Source organism: Colletotrichum phormii, assembly GCF_030913505.1.
Source record: "Colletotrichum phormii strain CBS 102054 chromosome Unknown BDP81scaffold_1, whole genome shotgun sequence".
In the NCBI taxonomy this organism is placed as follows: Eukaryota; Fungi; Ascomycota; class Sordariomycetes; order Glomerellales; family Glomerellaceae; genus Colletotrichum; species Colletotrichum phormii.
Genome location: NW_026851443.1, coordinates 2,382,256 through 2,400,166, shown reverse-complemented (window position 1 = coordinate 2,400,166; position 17,911 = coordinate 2,382,256). Strand labels below are relative to the sequence as shown.

Genomic DNA, 17,911 nt, shown 5'->3' with positions numbered 1-17,911 from the left:
ACCTCGACAAAGAACGTTCTGTTGTAGGAAGTCAGGTTGCTTGCAAAGAAATTGACCTGCCTCATGGCCCAGAAGAGGGGTTCTCGCTACCTCAGCCCGCATACACTTCCAGGTTGGGCCAATGAGGTACGTCGAGGTCATGCAGTCGGGCGGCTCGGTCCGTTGGAAGGCATGGCGGTTAAGCCCAATTGCTCCGCTGATGCTGAACTTCGCCATCACCATTTCCTCCTCGCAAGTCCCAAATAACTACTTGATCTAGCAACGTGGAAGCTGCCCGGAATTAACAGCAATCATGTCAGAGGTCGAGATCCTGGGGATCATCCTCGGTGTGTTCCCAATCACTTGCGATGCGACTAAAGACCTGAGTACAGTCTTTGGGAGGACCCAAGCATGGTGGCAATTCGAGACTTCGTTCGAGAACCTCATCTCAGCTGTGGCAACGCAGGAAATTGCCTACACTCAGATGTTAGAGCGGCTCATCGGCCCTCTTGAAATTACCAACGAAGAATACGAGAGCCTGTTACGCGATCCAGGCTCGAATCTTTGGCATGCAGCTCATGTTCGAGAGCAGCTGCAAAAACGTTTACCGCAACACAAGTACAAGTGGTTCATGGACAATTTGTTCAACCTGAACATGGCGATAGCGGACTTACAAAAGCTTCTGCCCAATGAGAAGGTAAGACCGATCTTGACTAAGCTACATGTATAGTCATTAAGTCCTTACAGCCAAGTTCGACATTTGACTATCTAATTTGGTGCTAAGGATTGCATTTGATCTATTTTCTCGATTCCACAAGTCTCGAGAGCGAACTCTATCACCTGAATACCAGCTTTAGTGCAGAGAAGGACCGGCTTCTAGCTCGAATCACCGATATCAATGATGATTTGCATCGATTCTTCGACGGGGACTCGGGCGTAACTAGACCAACCGCCTCGAAAGCGACGATTTCTTTCCAGGACTTGCACGCTCATGCATCTACATTGTAGGAGTGTTTAGCACATCAGTGGAAGTGCTGCTATGCTACTGCACACAAAATCGGCATCAACGCGCACCTTAAAGCTGCCAAGTCACCGGCCACGTCTAAGAGCGAGTATTTTGACATCTTACTTGACGCCAAGGACTGCAGAACACAGCTAAGGCTGCATTTCGAGGCTCTCAGCACCACTGGTAAATCAGATAAGACGATGTTACCGCTTGCGGCACCGAAAGCAAAATCCGCGATAGATATCAAGAACCAGATGCTTTTCAAACAGCAGATCAAGTCTGGGGCTGATGCGGCAAGTGAGAAGAGCGTTTCCGCGTTGGCAATTACGTCTCTGGCGATTTCAGCCCATGCAGTTGAGGCGCCACGCCGATCTATACTCAGAAATGCGACGAACAAGCTGAGAAAGCTCCAGAGTCGAACCCGCATGAAAAGCGGTGGACAATCGCCATCCCTTGGCGGCCCGTCCGAGAAGAGCACTAGGTTGAGTCCCGTGGTGACAGGCACATTAAGCACATCAAGCACCGCATCTGAGGTGACAAATGATTCGAGTCTGAGAACAGCACCTAGCAGGCAAGGAGAGCCAAACCTGTTGCTATACATAGCGCCGCTAACGTTTATGGCATAGGGGTGATGTGTCACGATATAGCAGCACCACCTCGTCTGCATCCAAAGTGCGGTTCGCCGACGCCGCGCCTCCAACGCCGCCACCCGAGGAATGCGAAGCCCGAGCAGAGGAGATGAAGAGCATGTGCGAGCTTGTGACCAATTTTGACACCATGGCTGAGAAAGCCAATACACTGTCAGTGGATGGAAAGAAGCGAGTCGTTCTGATGCCTGAACCCAAAGACCAGGGCTCTATCAAAACGTCAACGATGCAATCGATTGATAACTTCATCCACTCCACATCAATGAGGCTTATTCGGCTTTACATCGGTCTCAACTTTGCCCGCAGCCTGCTTTGCCTCGCCACGTCCTCCTGGATCCCGCCCAAGCTTGCAAAAGACAACATCTTCCTCGTTTGCTGCGGTGCAGGCGGCAAAACGACCAGACAACTTGGCCCTTACTTTTCTCACATCCCCTACGACGAAGCCTTGACGAAAACAAGAAGTCAGAGCACCTGGAACGCCAAGTCATCCCTCCTTCTCCTCGGGGTGGTCCTCCTCGAGCTCTTTCATGGCCAGACGCTCGAGCAGCAGAATTCATGGGCCGAGTCTCTGGGCGAAGACGGCCAGCCAGACGAGAACACGAGATTCTGCGGCTCATTTCTCTGGATATGTCGGACGACAGAGTCGTTGAAGGTCCATTTTGGCGAAGAGCTCGGCAGGGCTTTGGCCGAGGCAATTCGCAAGTGTATTTGCTTTGACTTTGGTCGTGATGATGAGTACGGTGACCGGCGCCTCGCTGAGGTTGTGTATCGGGAGGTCGTGGTGCCACTTGAGAAGTGCTGTCCACCATTTTGAAGCTTGAGAATGAAGGTCGAGAAAACCGTAGGTGGTCGGTGACGAAGTAGACTACTAGTCGTCCGCTGGGTCGAGGTCAATCTTCTCTTTACGGTAGGAAGGCTTGGGGCAATTAGGGTGCTGAAGCAGGTCAAAGTGCTGCGATCATCCGCCTGGGTAGGCGATCAAAAAGCGCCAATACACACAGCTCACATCCATCATTCCAAGAATGCTTCTATCGTGAAGATAGTCCCTGTTTATCGGTTTGTCTCTTTCTTCAATGCAGGTGCCTCTCGTTTTGTAATGTCAAAAGCGTTTGTTCATGTCAGCTTGAAGACATCCATCCACCATGCCCCCGAGCTCCTGCCGCCTTGAGATCGACAAAGGCTTAGAAAAGAGGCAAAGGCTTATACGCGGGTAAGCTTCACTATGGACTTTTCCCACGTATAATCACAAGTGACGATGCTGCGACCTTGGCAGTGAATGTCGGCCAAAAGAGACATCCCACCATGCTGAGGTGGTGTATTGACAGGCCAGGACACAACTTTTGTTAGTGCTGCTCACAAATCCAAAGATTTGGTGGATGTCGATAGCCAATTGGTAAGTGTCTTCGTTTATACTGTGGTTGGGGGTTGATGGACGAGAGAGAATGTCAGCTTACCCATCTCTCTGGGGCTGTCTTGCTGTATAAGCACGCCCATTCAAACACGCACTCGTCGCCTCAAGACCTGGTCAGAAGTCTGGTAGAGGTGTGATGATTGTGCTGCCAGAGGTTCTTGTGACCAGTATGCATGGGAAAAGACTACTTGGAAAGTTAACGAAAAATAAGCGCATAATATGACACAGTATCACTCAGGGCATAAAAGACAGTGTAGTAGTACCCCACACATGGATTTACAGATCATATACAGAGCTACATATCTACGTAAAAGACTCCTGGATCCTTTATCCGTTCTGTTTTTATCCAAAAATCGACTTCAATTTCTCCATTACATTTGATCATCTGTAATTCGTACATGACATGTTTGCTAGATAACCCATTGACATAGCGCGATACGCTTACAGACGAGAGCCGTGGATGACCTTGACGTCGACGGCGAGCTCACGGCCAGCATCGTTGAGGACAAGGACGCGGACGGAGCCACGGCCGGACTCGAAGGCGTTGTTGAGGCGGGACCAGAGGTTGGACTGGTCAATGACGGGCAGGCCCTGCTTGACGTCGCCGGTCTCGGTCATGGCAGTGACCTGGCCATCGGAGAGGTCGAGGACGCGGTACTGCTTGAAGACGGGGCCGAGCATGGTCTGGACAACGACGCTGGGGGCAGGGTTGGCGATGAAGGAGGACTCCTCGTGGAGCTGCTTGGTGAAAAGGTCGACACCGAGGTAGCGGTACTGGCCGGTGGCGGCGGAGGTGGAGATCTTGATGACCTGGCAGGGACGGCCCTGGAGCATCAAGAAGTCGCCGAGGCGGATGTGGTGGCAGGGGATGGTGACGGTGTTGGGGAGGAGAGGGGCACCGGAGCCAGAGCCGGAAGACTGGCGGCGGGGGGCGGAAGCGGCGCGAACCTCGGAGACTTCGTAACGGTCAGCATGACCATGATGATGATGGTGGTGATGGTGGGGGTGAGCAATCTTATCCGCCAGCTTGTGAAGGCCTTGACGGAAAGAATGGTAATGGCCTGGTGGTGCGAGCACCCTTCAGTGTCGGTCCATAGATTGGGGGGACGAACGGCGCAACCAAAACACACACACAAAGCCCGACAAGCATCGGACAGACAAGCAAGCAAGCACGCACGCACGCACAAGGGGGTCAAGCAGAGCACTGGGGAGGGGATTTCAAAACTTACCATCCTCGTCGTAATAACCCATCTTGGAAGACTTGTGTTGGGGCTTGGAGACGTGAGTGGGCTCGATGGTCTCTTCGGTAACCTTGATGGTTTCCTTGTACTGCTGAGGACGGGGGCGCTCAGATTCGACGGTGTACTCGTCGACGTGGGAGTGCTTGTGGTGGGAGTGGTGATCCGAGTGGTGGTCGGAGTGAGAGTGGTGGTGGTGGTGTTGGTGAGCCGGGTAGGTCTCGACAGTGACTTCCTCCTTGTGGTAGGTAGGCTGGAGACGTTGACGGTACTGGCGTTCGATTTTATCAATCGGGTTTACCAGGTGCTCGTGGTGACGGGTGTCGATCTCAACGCGAGTGTCGTGGTGGTGGATGCGAGTGTCGTGGAACTCTTGCTGAGTGGTGTATTGAGAGGGAGCAGGAGCAGGAGCGGGAGGGGCAGGGCTGGATGGAAGGAAAAGAAGAGAGAAGTCAGTTGATGTTTTGATGGGGGAGCTTGATGGGGAAGCTTTTTCGCTCCGGTTGACATATTTGACGTGACAAGTGGTTACTTGGCCAACATGGGACTAGGGGGCCGGGAGGAGGCGTCCAGGGTCCATGACTGGCGGCTCGTAATGGGCAAGGAGGGAAATTTGGCGAAATACCGGGGCCCGAGCTGAAGCGGTCCCGAGGCCGGGGTGTTGAGGTGATAGGGTAGGGGTGTGTGGAAGGAGGAAGAAGATAGGTGAGAGGTGAGGCGGAGGATGGGGGAGGAGAAGGGGCGGTGACCGGAGTGACGCGAGTGGGTTTGTGTTGTTTTGAGGTTGCATGGGAAGAGGGAAGCGGGAGTGAGGGGGGGGGCTGGATGAATCGATCGATGCCATGCCATACATAAGCTGTGATGGGCACATGCGGCCACAGATAGAGAGAGAGAGGAGCAGAGGATAGAGTGGAAGAACAGATAGATAGATAGAGAAAGATCAGGACATACCGGTACTCCTCACGGTAGTTGTGGGACTCGTAGTGGACACCGGGACGGTGGTAGTGTTCTTCGATGCGGACCTCTTCTTCGTAGCGGTGCTGCTCTTTCCGAGGGGGCAGAGGCTGCTGCTGCTGCGGCTTTTGCTGCGGCGGCTGCGGCTTCGACTCGGCGACGGTGGTGAAGGAAGAGTATTGACTTTCCTCCCGTCCGGGCCTCTGAGGCTTCTTCTCGGGGAGTTTGATCTCAAGCTCTTCGTGAGTCTGAGTGACTGTTTGGGTCTGGGTTTGTGTCTCACTCTCCTTGTAGGTGGAGGGAAAGACGCTAAAAGGGACGGGGACACGAGCTTCAAAATCCAGATTGGCGGCCTTGGGGGCGCAGAGAGGAGAATCTTCTAAGCGTTCCTGAAGTGAGGAAGGCAAAGAAGAGTATCCTCTTGCTTCGTTTTCCTAAAAAAACAAAGGGGAAGGGAAAGGTGGAAGAAGCCGGTCGTTCAAGTGACACGCGCTTCTGCTTTTCTCTTCTCTTTTGGATTTGGAGGAAAGGGGGTGTGCCGACAAAAGGTGAAGTTGGGCAAAAAGGGCGATTGAAGCTTTGGAGATGGATGGAAAGGAGAGAAGGAGGGAGAAGAGGGTCGCTCGAGATGTGCGATGCGGATTGGGTTTTGAAGACGGGGGGGTTGGTGGTTGATGGTTGGACGGAGCAGCAGAGCGAGCGGCGAGTGAATGCAGTCTGCAGAAAACGAGGGTTGCGAGGGTTGCCGGGGCAAGGGGTGAAATGTTGTGTGAGTGTATTGTGTGTGTTGTGTGTGAGAGAGTGTGTCCTCTTGATTCCTCTTGAGACTTGGACTGGTATCTTGGAGCGATGTGGGACTGAGACTGGGATCAGTTGTCTTCGTGGGTGGATGGGCGGCTGGGAGTGGATGCGGAGGAGGCGGGTTGGATGATCTGGATTGGACAGGATTAGATCGAGTGTGTCTCGTTTTCTTGGAGAGATATCAAAGATGGGAGAGACCAACCGAGAGTCTGTGTCTGTCTGATGTGGGTGTGATGGATGGTGTGCGAGGGTGAGGGATGAGAGAGAGAAACGAGAAAGATGCCTGCAGAATGGCACGAAATGGTAGTGTACGGATACTCCGTAGAGAGAAAGACGAGCAATTCCCAGCAAGAAAGGTGGTCAAAGTGCGCCGTGTGTTGTGAGGGAATGTTGACATTGGCTCCCGTCTCCTGCGTCAAACTAGCAGTGGATATTCCGTTTGTTTATTCCGGCCCGAAGAGGACTAGTCCGGGGGATGGGAAGTGGAGATTTGACATGGGGGGGAAGGAGAAGCTCGGAGCTGCAGCTCGAAGCTTTGACGCCCTAGCAAAAGTCACGACATGGGAAGTTACCTTAGGTTGGGAAAGATGGGAGGGAATCCTTGGATGGCGTTGCGATTGACGCCTTGCATCTGAGGTGTTCAGGCCAGCGGTACCCAAGTCAGGCACCAGTTTTGCTCCGGCGCGGCAGGTACCGGGCACCACTGCACACTTTCCCATTCTCCATTTCGATGCGACCTAACTGTCTGGGAACGTACCTGTCGTCGCGGATACGTAACTGAGCTAGCACCTAAGAATGGAAGGAACCTCGGATACGTACTCCGTACCCGCTGTCTGAGGTTGTCCCTCCCGTCCTTTCCCATCTGATTCTGACTGCCCGCACATGTCGCACACACCTCAGAAAAGCTCTCTCTCACCATCTAATCACTGCGCCTAACCACGTCAATTGACAGCCCGACGACTTCGATATGGGGTCAATTGATTCAATGGCCCATCTTCATGCAAGTAATCACTATTCGAGTCATTCACATGCGATGGAATGGCATTCTAATGCATGCAAGATGCTGCCGACTTGATGGGCAGCAACTGCTCCAGAGCTTCCACAGAGCTCAGCTCCCACACACCACACACACGCCCACACCTCTTTTCCCTAGCGCTGCAAAGTGTGCCAGGCAATGTCGGCAGTAATCGCACCTTCAAGACGCCCGCTTGCGCAAGCTCCAACAGTGGACCGTCCAGCATTGATTATTGACCACCGTTCTGGAGAAGTTGGAATTATTGCTCGACTGACCGCCGCCGACCATCTTCGTCCTCGGCTGTTTCTGGGTCCTTCCCTCCACCCCAAGATTGCAGGCGTCGTGGTCGATCAGCAACAGAATATCTAACCCCAACTTTGCTCGCTGGGCTGGTCCTGACACGCTACGGAGGCTGGAGCAGAGAAGAGGAAGAAACTGGGACCTTTGGTCGGATAGAGGGAACCCCCGGATTCTCACGATCGGCCCAGAATCTGCAATTGTCCAGTCCCACAGGCATTCCCATCCAGGCGCCGTGATGGGCGCCACAAATCCAAGAGGCGCCAGTCAATGGACTCATTGGACCGTCACTTGTTCTTGAGCATGAGGCGACGAACAGACCCTAACGATGGGCCGTGTCGAATGTCTCCTTAAGTCCAGCTGCATTGCTGACGGCTGTCGCGAGTTGCGCACTGCTGACGATTGATCTGAAGGTTCTCGACCCTGCGAATACGCTCTGTGCATGTCGCCTGTCACACCTGGCATCTTGTTGACACGCTCGTCAAGTTACGGATACAACAAACAAAACACCGACTTGGGGCTGGGTACGAAGATCGTCGTTTCGCCCACGGCCCAAATGCCCGCTATCGACCGTCTGCATGGTCCGCATAGCCTGACCGCGGCAGCCCGGAAACTCAATTGGCCAGTCCTGGAGCTTCCCCAACCACCTTTCAGCTGCAATCGCCCTTCCCGGCCTTTTGTTTCCAGGGTTCTCAGGCCGGCGGCTGGTGCTGAGGCCCTGCCGAAAATCAGCAATTGATCACTTTCTCACACCAATACGGGGATCGAATACTGGGTCTCACACATCGTGGAACACCTCTATTGGACTGTCTGTCTGCAACCGCCGCACAACTCATGCAAGTCGACGGTCGCACATGCAAAACGAGGCTGGCTGGCGGCTTTGCTTTTTCCAGGGAGGCCTACGACGTGGCCAAGGCAAAGTTCCCTACCTGCGGTGCCTGCCTACCTCACGGATCCCGCCCGCAGCGCCCGAGTGGGTCTTCAAACCATTGATGGATCTCGACAGTCAGATTCCCCATTTCCCCTAGATCCATCAGGAGTCATGGAGACGCTGCTCCGTCCCAAATTTGCGCTCCCACGAGACTCTGCAACGGGGCAGGTTGGAGTTATTGATAATCACCAGCCTCCCGCCCTTGGATCATCCCAATTGGCATCAAATTGTCAATTATTTCAGACCAAAACCATCAAACCAGACGAACCGGTCGGGACACACGGGCGGGAGCTCCCTTGCAATGCACCTCGTTGCCGTGACGACTGGCTGGCCCCGGCTCCCGCGCTAACTGTAATTGGATACCCTTTCTTCGGCACTGGACGACCATCGCTCTCCGCCGCCGACGGGATCAAACAGAAGACAACAGATCTGTTTGTGTAGATGGATCACCTGAAAGTCAAAGATAGCTTGGAACTCTTAGCCGCTCACTGTTGTCAGTTCAACGAGAACATTCTGTAGTCGCGAACGAAAGGATACAGAGACCGAAGTACAGGGAGGCAAGGACGGCGTGGGACAACGGGCTTGAGGTCGGAAACCTCAGCAGACAAGCGATAACAGTCACGACTCTTACAAGACCTATCTGACGTCTTTCCTGGCGGTGCAATGTTCATGGCCTAAGTTCTTCAAAGCCGGCCAAGACTGGTAAATAATGGCTTCTTTACGGAGTATGCAGGCTCTTGGCTTCCCGTAGAGTCTACCTCGTGATACCCTTGCGTCCAAGTTTTGAATCCGAGTTGCTTTGAAACATCGGCGTCAACTTGAAGATCTTGGAAACGCACTGGAGACTGCTATTATCGAGTACGCTCTTGAGTGGCCCAGTCTATGCAATGATACATTCTATGCTTGTCAAGCTACCGATGCCAGTTTTGCAGTTGCTTTTACCTGCTAAGCTGCACCACCTGGCATGATGTGGCTTGGCAACATAAAATGGTAACAAGACTGTGATTAAGAGTATTATTTGACTTGCTAGCCATCCTCTGAAGAAGAGTATTGGGAATACTTTCTCTACCTGAACGTTCTGGTGATCTCAGTATTCGTAACCGCGTGGTTGTATTGACTACTTCAAGATTGAACAGCACTGCAACTCTTTGACAAGCTCTTTTGATTCTCTTGTTATCAACGTCTCAAGTGCAACTCCCTAGACAAAGACTTTGCCTCGTCTTATTTGAGTTGGCACCTGTCACTATAAGCCGGTGGCACAGAGCTCTAAATTAGTATGACAGCTCTTCGTCTTTGCTTGAAGCTCGAAATGTGGCGCTAGAACTTCGGTGTGCGTCATCACGGCCAGCTCGGGATGAGAGATGAGAAATCGCATTGAGGCCAATTCTCATCAATTCGGCCAATGATTCCATTCAGAAACATCCAATTGTATTAGTATTTAACTTGACTTGAAAGACATTCATAAGACCTATCCAATTTCCCAGCGATTGGCAGAAAGATACGGCGAACGTCGAGTGAAGTCCCGGTGACAAACCAAGCACGTGACGTCATTGTGGCGCATCCACATTTCCAAAGCTCTTCAGCCACGAATGCCCCGCGATTATTCATTCAGCATCACGAATCTTGCCCCTCACTCGACCTACGCATTCAACTTTCTGCAACGAAAAGCCGCCACAAAAGGACTGGCGCGCTCGCATTGTTGAATCAACCTCTATAAGAAACCTCCGCGACTCGATCCCGCAGTCATGAAGCAGCGTTTCTCCTCCATCGACGTCAAAGTCATCGCCCACGAGCTCCAAGAGAGCCTGAACACCTTGCGACTGGCCAACGTCTACGACCTCTCCTCCAAGATCCTGCTCCTCAAGTTCGCCAAGCCCGACAACAAGAAGCAGCTCATTATCGACTCTGGTTTCCGATGCCACCTTACAGACTTTACGCGCACGACGGCCGCGGCGCCGTCGGCTTTTGTGGCGCGGTTGCGCAAGTTTCTGAAGACGAGGCGGTTGACGTCTGTGAAGCAGGTTGGGACGGATAGAATTTTGGAGTTTCAGTTTAGTGATGGGCAGTACCGTCTTTTCCTTGAGTTCTTTGCTGTAAGTACTCTAACCATCTTGCGGCAAGAACCCAACACTGACTTCGTCCTTTGCGCAGAGCGGAAATGTCATCTTGACCGACGCCGACCTCAAGATCCTTACAATCCTGCGCAACGTTCCAGAAGGAGAGGGCCAGGAACCTCAGCGAATCGGGTTGAACTATTCACTAGACAACCGGCAGAACTTTAATGGCGTTCCCGATTTGACGAAGGAGAGAGTACGCGCGGCGCTGGAGTTGTCAGTTAAGAAGAGCGCGACAGCCGTCTCGAAGAAGATCAAGACGAAGCCTGGTGATGAGTTGAGGAGGAGTTTGGCGACAACAATTACCGAGTTACCGCCTATTCTTGTCGATCACGCGTTCCAGATTACCAAGTTTGACGGCACTAAGAAACCCGCCGAGATCCTCGAGGATGAGTCGCTACTGGATGCGCTCTTGAAGGCGTTAACCGAGGCCCGGAGTATTGTGGAAGTTGCCACTAGCTCTGCTACAGCCAAGGGCTACATTTTTGCGAAGTACCGATCGAAGCCGGACGGTGCGCTAGCAGCAGAAGGTGAGGAGGCCAAGAGATCGGATCTTCTCTACGATGACTTCCACCCTTTCTTGCCCAATAAGTTTGCAAACGACCCTACCGTCAAGGTCATCGAGTTTTATGGCTACAATAAGACAGTGGACGAGTTCTTCTCGTCTCTGGAAGGCCAGAAGCTGGAGTCAAGACTGACCGAACGAGAGGCAGCGGCAAGGAGGAAGCTTGACGCAGCGAGAAACGACCAAGAGAAGCGCATCGAAGGTCTCCGAGAGGCCAAGTCCCTCAATGTCCAGAAGGCTACCGCAATCGAGGCAAACGTCGAGCGCGTGCAAGAGGCGATGGATGCGGTCAACGGCCTTCTTCAGCAAGGTATGGACTGGGTCGACATCAGCAAGCTCATTGAGCGCGAACAGAAGCGTCGTAACCCTGTAGCTGAGATTATCAAACTACCCATGAACCTTGCGGATAATACAATTACGTTGTTGCTGGGAGAGGAGGAAGAAATCGAAGACGACGAGTCCAACTACGAGACCGACTCGGATGCATCCGACAGCGACGAGGAGGAGACCAGCAGCAAGCAAAAGACTGCGAAGCATTTGGCGATTGACGTTGATATCACTCTGTCGCCTTGGGCGAACTCCAGAGGGTATCATGAGCAGAAGAGAAGCGCCGCCAAAAAGGAGGAGAAGACGGTTCTGCAGTCTCAAATTGCGTTGAAGAACGCCGAGCAGAAGATTCAGGCAGAGCTGAAGAAGGGCCTCAAGACGGAGAAGGCCGTTCTCGCGCCGATCCGCAAGCAGATTTGGTTCGAAAAGTTCACCTGGTTCGTCTCGTCTGACGGGTACCTGGTTCTGGGAGGCAAAGATGCGCAGCAGAACGAGATGTTGTACAAGCGCTATCTCCGCAAGGGCGACGTCTACGTTCACGCGGATATGCACGGCGCCGCGACCGTCATCATCAAGAACAGCCCCAGCGATCCCGGTGCGCCTATCCCTCCTTCGACGCTGGCGCAGGCAGGCACCATGGCCGTGTGCAGCTCCAGTGCGTGGGACTCAAAGGCAGGCATGGGTGCGTGGTGGGTGAACGCCGACCAGGTTTCCAAGTCTGCTCCTACAGGAGAGTACCTTCCCACAGGAAGCTTTATGGTCAGAGGCCAGAAGAACTTCCTCCCTCCGGCACAGCTTCTGCTCGGGTTGGGTATCATGTTCAAGATTAGCGAAGAGAGCAAGGCCAGACATGTGAAGCACAGGCTGTATGAGAGCTCTGATGTTCCCGCTTCGGCGGCTGACAGCGCGGCACCTGAGACTGCGACTGATGCCGCTCAAGCCAATGATGATGTCCCGGATGATGCTTCTGATATCGGCTCGGAAGACGATCAGGAGGACGAGAAGCCGCGCGATAACCCTCTACAGAACCTTGGGCAGGGTGGACAGGATGACTCGGAGGGACAACTTGCATCTGAAGAGTCCCCTGCCGAGGAGTTGTCAAACCTCAAGATTGAAGAGGACAAGCCTGTGGAGGACGAAGCCGAGCCAGCAGAGAAAGAAGACGACGAGGAAGATGAAGATGAAGAAGAGGATGACGACGAGGAAGAGAGCGACAAGGCAGCCACAGGCCAAACATCAACCCCCGCAGAGCCGTCCGGCGCACCAAGCACCGCCACGACCGAGAAACAGCAACCAGCCAAGCGAGGCCGACGCAACAAAGCCAAGAAAATCGCAGCCAAATACAAAGACCAAGACGAAGAGGACAGAGTAGCAGCCGAAGCCCTCTACGGCTCCGCGCGCGGTAAGCAACGAGCCGAAGCTGAGGCGCAGAGCAAGGCGGAGCGAGAAGCCCAGCTGGCGTACCAGAAGGAACGCCGCCGCGCGCAGCACGAGAAGCAGCAGAAGGAGACTGCGGAGCACGAGGAGATTCGCAGGTTGATGAACGAGGAGGGCGTCGAGGTCCTGGACTCAGATGAGTTGAGCAAGATGACTCTGCTTGATTCCCTCGTCGGATGGCCTCTCCCCGGTGACGAGATTCTGGAGGCGATACCTGTGTGTGCGCCGTGGAATGCGATGGGCAAGTTCAAGTACAAGGCCAAGCTCCAGCCTGGCGCGGTGAAGAAGGGCAAGGCTGTGAAGGAGGTGTTTGAGAGGTGGAAGAGCGATTCGTCGAAGAAGGGGGCGCTTGATGAGCGGGCGCAGGATAAGGAGAAGATGTGGCCGAGGGAAGTGGAGCTTATGAAGGCTCTCAAGGCGGAGGAGAGTATTAATGTTGTGCCGGTTGGTAAGGTACGGGTTATGATGTCTGGTGGGAGCGGGGGGTCGGGGGCCAAGGGGCAGCAGGGGAAGGGGGGGCGTGGTGGGAGGGGGTCGAAGAAGAAGTAGGCTGACGAGGATGAGGTTTATGGTGAGGATGGGGTCCAGGCATGCATTATATCTATATAGAGAGGTAGGTATCTTAGGTTTCTAGGAGGAACTTGAGGATACCAATTGCATTCAACTCCCTCGTCTGTTGAAGTCTTTCTTGTCTATCGACCCATGCACCACCCTCGTCGTACATCTACTTCTTCCCCCTCGCAATCTCAAAAGCCCTCAAAATATCCATCTTCTGATGCTCAGAAGTCCACTCAAACACCCTCTCCCCACACCGGTCCGCGCGAACCTCCTCTTCCGTAGCCCAGACAAAGTCCTCGTGCTCCTCGGGATCAATCTCGACCTTCGTGGTGGTCTCAACCTCCACGAGATACGTATACTTCCGCCACGCATCCCGCCCCTTGAAAAACTTGTGCGAATCCTTCACCACCCCAACACCCGCAGTTCCCTCCTCCTCTGCACTCCCACCATCACCAGACACCCGTCCGACCTCAATGATCCCAACCCCGCCCCTACTCAACCCCCACGCCTGATCCCCAGCCACAGCCTCCGCCAACTCGCCTGCCCCAGCACCCTCCCATTGATAACACCCCACCAAGGCAACAAAGTTGGCTGCGCGGAGGCCCGTTTCTTCCCAGAGTTCGCGGGCGGTGGAGGCGAGGGAGTTGGTGTCTATGGATTCTGCTGCGCCGCCGGGGAGTTCCCATTTATGGGGGAGGGCGGATTCTTTGGCGGAGCGTTGGAGGAGGAGGATTTTAGGGTCGGAGGGAAGGGAGGACGGTGAGGTTTAGGAGGAGGGGGAAGAGAGGACTGCTGCGCCTACGCAGAGGCGGTGGGTGTGGTGGACTTCTTGCGCGGATGACGACGATGGCGATGGTGATAGGGGGTTGTAGGGGTGGAAGCGGAGGGTGTAGGGGAGAAGGGAGGGGGATGTTGAGTAGTTTAGAGGAGTTGTTGGCGCTGCGGGAGGCATGTTGTATGAATTATGCTGCTGCGTTTTAGAGTTGCGTTGAATTGAAGGAGAGTAAGTACGGGAGATGAATGCTTCGATGATGTTAGTTTTGTAGATTGTGGGAGCCTGAATGGCGCCGCGAAGTTTGGGTGCCTGTTGTGTTGGTGCGGGTGCCTGGTGGTTGGAATGTCAGACGGAAGGCGCACTGGGCGCCCGTTCCGAGGACGGAGGCGGTGGCGCGGGGGTTGAGTCACCTTGCCGATGTGGGGCACGGATTCGGCACCGGAGTGCCGTGCGCCGGGTGTCGGAGGCGGACTAGCCAGATTCGGTAAGAACACTGTGCACATGGCTGGGAGTGAATTATAATTGATGGAATTCTTGTGATGCTCTAGGCGGCCATTGGAAAATTCGTTTCAATGTAAGTATCCCATTGATGATTAGATACTTGCTACTAATGCTTCTCGTCGTGTAGTTTACTTGGGGTACCATTTAACTCATGGGCATGACCTACTCCAGGTACGTCTGGCCTCGAACCCACGCTCATAATTGCTTCGAACTGCGTGACCTCCTATCAATCTAAGTATCGCCTGTGATATCTTCACTGACTCTCTCCATATACCTCCAAGATTCCCTCTGGCTTTTCCCGAAGAATGTACCCATACTCCCCCCCCCCCGCCCGCAAACCGCTCATGCCAAAACACAGACGTATCCTCATCAACCCTCTCATACAAATAGCTGTACTCCCGGTCATATTCAAACCTCAATATTTACTCATACTGACCGATGCCGTCCTTCCGACCATACTCATACAAGAAATCATCGTAGATGTCATACTCCACATGGAGAGACGAGTCGTCTTCTCTAGAGGGTTGAATGTTGCGCGGCGTGAGGAAATGCTGGTATGGGTCTGGCTCGCCGCTAGCATCCATGCCAGAATTCAAAGGCTGACATGTGCTCAAGGTTACCTTGAAAGTTATCGTCGCCTGGTGTTACACCGTCTTCTTCGACGGTGACGGTCTGCGTTTCGTTATGTCGTTCGTGAGATTCTTCTTCTTCGCAGTCAGACTGCCAGCCCCAGTAGTTAATCGGATCCCTAACCTCTGAGACTTTATAGATATCTTTCCCATAATGAGAATGATCCTCCCAGTTGTTCCTATCATCCCCGTCTTCGTCCTCTTCATCATCCTCATCATCCTCATCATCATCGTCCTCTTCGTCATCGTCCTCATCACCATTGTCGTCGTCGTCGTCGTGATCCTCCTCCTCCACCTCCTCATCGCTCTCATCACTCTCATACCCCCTAAAATCCCCCCCAAGCCTAAACATCTCACCACCCTCCACCCCCTTCCACCATCCCCACACCCACCGCACCGCAAAAGCCAACACACCAAAAACTAACATCACATACAACAACCCCCTCACCACCACGGGAATATACTGCCTAAAAATCAACCCTCTCATTGCATCCCACACAATCACAATAGAAAGGTACCCCGTCGTCCGACTCAATACACTCCAACTCCAGAAGCGTAGACCGCACCAAAGCCTCGTGAAGCACTCATACCTCCCACCCTTGGGAGTCTCCCAGGCACCGAGCTTAGTCCGTGAGACGGACTCCTCAAACATGGCATTCGCCTCGCGGAGAAGGAGAATGAGAGAGGCATAGTGGGACCACGTCATCTGGAACGGGACCCCCTCGTCGGAAAGAGCCGTGAAAGCCGGATTTTGCGTGTCGGGGAAGTGATTCGGAGTCCACAGGGTGAGGTAGACAACCGCGTTGATGACAAGAGAGACAACCTCCCATGTCTTGATCCACTTCTTCCTCGGAAGACGTCTCGTTGAGAGAAAGAAGTGAATCGAGAGAATCAGCCCCAACAGCACAGCATCGACCCAAATCGCAGTTAATGACTGTCCCACTGCCACGATGACTTTATCTATGGCATGCGGGTTTGCGTATTCGAGGAGTAAGAAGAAGCCAAAGATCAATGGGTGGTTTGTTTTCTCTGTAATCAATACCAAGATTACTGTAGTAATGAAAACATTGCTCGTAATATAGAATCCGAAGAGAGGGGTGAGGACGTAGGTGATGTGGAAGAGGGAGATATCGTCTAGGCACCCGCATATAAAGTCTTTAGCCCGTTGAGGGATCCTATCGGCCAGAGATTGGACGTAGTTGAATACAGTCTCTCTGAAGCCGTCCATTGTGTTGAACGGGCCGTTCTGTTGCAGTGGTTTCTGGTAAGTACCGGGCCGGAGAGATGGTGGTGACGAGGTTAGTGTTGACTTACGGTTGGATGATACTATTGCCAGGATTATCTTGCGGATCAATATTGATGGACGATCAGATGACACTGTTACTGAGTTTCTCTTCTTGGAGTTGACGTAGTCGGTGGGGTATAAGTCAGAGTTGAGAACTAGACCTGCGTGATGGGGCGCTTGGCTTAACGTATAGGCAGTTTCTATCTCCGAAACGAATTTTGTATTCGTGAGACACCGTGTTGGGCTCGGAATGCAACTTCGGCGGCCCCAACCTGATGAAACTTGATCCTGATGGAGATACCGAAGCACTGATGGACTTGAAGGCTCGTCTTGCTAAGATTATTACGTGGCGTTTCTAGATCGTGAGTATTTGACCTAAATCTAACCATCGCCATAGGAATGAAGAAGGAAAGCGTTGATTGTCCTGTTGGGAAGGGTTTATCCAGACGAAATAATTAGCATTTTCAAATAATCTAATTATCGCGCTCTTGATGAACTAAAGCAATTATCAAAGCACCATGGGTAAAGTAGCCTGTGAGATTTAGTCGCAGTGGTGTCAAGCTCGCGTACGGATGACGGATGACGGAAGGGTCTCAGCAAACTTCACGTTGAGATAACACAGGAAGTTGGCTGTAAAGTCATACGAATCATCTGGGCCGCTCCCAATAGGTTCTTAAATTTTGACAACAAGGTGCTTGTACGACTGTTGTGGAGATGAATCCTCATGGTAAGAACAAAAAAGAATTGTAATTCAGAGTCATGACCTCACGTATAAACATAAAATGGAAATCCTAGGAAAAAGCAGAGACTACCTCAAAGGAGAAAGATCCCTTGACTCCAGGATCTCGAACCCTCCAACTTCCTGCTCTACATGTATCCGGGTGTCCGCTGCCGCAGACGGGGACGCTACAAACAAGTTGCCGTCAATGAAACTACCCGTCCACGAGAACTCCAAAGGCAGGAGACCACTACAGTCTCAGCGTATCTTCAGCTCCCTCCGTTCCCACCCGAAAGCCTCCGGACATACATGTGTCTTAACATAGCCACATCGGATCTTGAACATGTTCAATCGCTGCCAAGTCGACCCGCCATCAGATGACACCAACCCTAGACAGTAGAGAAGACCCTCCCCTCTCCCGTCGATAGACCCGATGCAGAGACAGAGGGCCCGAGACTCGTCTGCCAACTCATCTTGCGTGACTCTGTAGGATTCCCACGCAATTTTGTCCAAGTTTCTACAATCTGACCACGCAACTGTTTTCGCAAAGTCTTGACCTGTTTTCTCCAAAAAAAAACCCACCAGCCCTGGTGACATATTTTTCTCGATCATTTTCACCTTCATCAGACATGGACCACAACGCTTTCAATCCAAAAGTCAGCCCCGTCACGAGGATGAATTCTATAGTGCCCTCATTTCGGTCGTTCATCAACCTGCAGATCC

At 52.9% G+C, this 17,911-nt stretch overlaps 5 protein-coding genes across 5 annotated transcripts; 2 read left to right on the top strand and 3 right to left on the bottom strand.

The window, feature by feature from the left end:
- Positions 1 to 292: 292 nt before the first annotated feature.
- Positions 293 to 2,446, top strand: BDP81DRAFT_456670 (uncharacterized protein; the record flags this gene model as incomplete). Its single annotated transcript, XM_060593203.1, has 4 exons — positions 293 to 676; positions 805 to 915; positions 988 to 1,574; positions 1,612 to 2,446. 4 exons carry the CDS (start codon positions 293 to 295, stop codon positions 2,444 to 2,446), a joined length of 1,917 nt encoding a protein of 638 aa, XP_060451894.1.
- A 1,038-nt stretch (positions 2,447 to 3,484) lies between these two features.
- BDP81DRAFT_388734 (uncharacterized protein) lies at positions 3,485 to 7,339 on the bottom strand (the record flags this gene model as incomplete). Its single annotated transcript, XM_060587171.1, has 4 exons — positions 3,485 to 3,999; positions 4,273 to 4,706; positions 5,233 to 5,614; positions 7,327 to 7,339. 4 exons carry the CDS (start codon positions 7,337 to 7,339, stop codon positions 3,485 to 3,487), a joined length of 1,344 nt encoding a protein of 447 aa, XP_060451893.1.
- A 2,685-nt stretch (positions 7,340 to 10,024) lies between these two features.
- On the top strand, positions 10,025 to 13,271 carry BDP81DRAFT_306661 (uncharacterized protein; the record flags this gene model as incomplete). The annotated part of the gene is made up of 2 exons (XM_060583297.1): positions 10,025 to 10,372; positions 10,431 to 13,271. 2 exons carry the CDS (start codon positions 10,025 to 10,027, stop codon positions 13,269 to 13,271), a joined length of 3,189 nt encoding a protein of 1,062 aa, XP_060451892.1.
- Positions 13,272 to 13,446: 175 nt separating this feature from the next.
- BDP81DRAFT_444513 (uncharacterized protein) lies at positions 13,447 to 14,232 on the bottom strand (the record flags this gene model as incomplete). Its single annotated transcript, XM_060591848.1, has 2 exons — positions 13,447 to 13,833; positions 14,083 to 14,232. The coding sequence occupies 2 exons, from the start codon at positions 14,230 to 14,232 to the stop codon at positions 13,447 to 13,449; spliced, it is 537 nt and encodes a 178-aa protein (XP_060451891.1).
- Positions 14,233 to 14,978: 746 nt separating this feature from the next.
- On the bottom strand, positions 14,979 to 16,413 carry BDP81DRAFT_444512 (uncharacterized protein; the record flags this gene model as incomplete). The annotated part of the gene is made up of 3 exons (XM_060591847.1): positions 14,979 to 15,118; positions 15,177 to 15,652; positions 15,776 to 16,413. The coding sequence occupies 3 exons, from the start codon at positions 16,411 to 16,413 to the stop codon at positions 14,979 to 14,981; spliced, it is 1,254 nt and encodes a 417-aa protein (XP_060451890.1).
- Between the last annotated feature and the right edge of the window lie 1,498 nt (positions 16,414 to 17,911).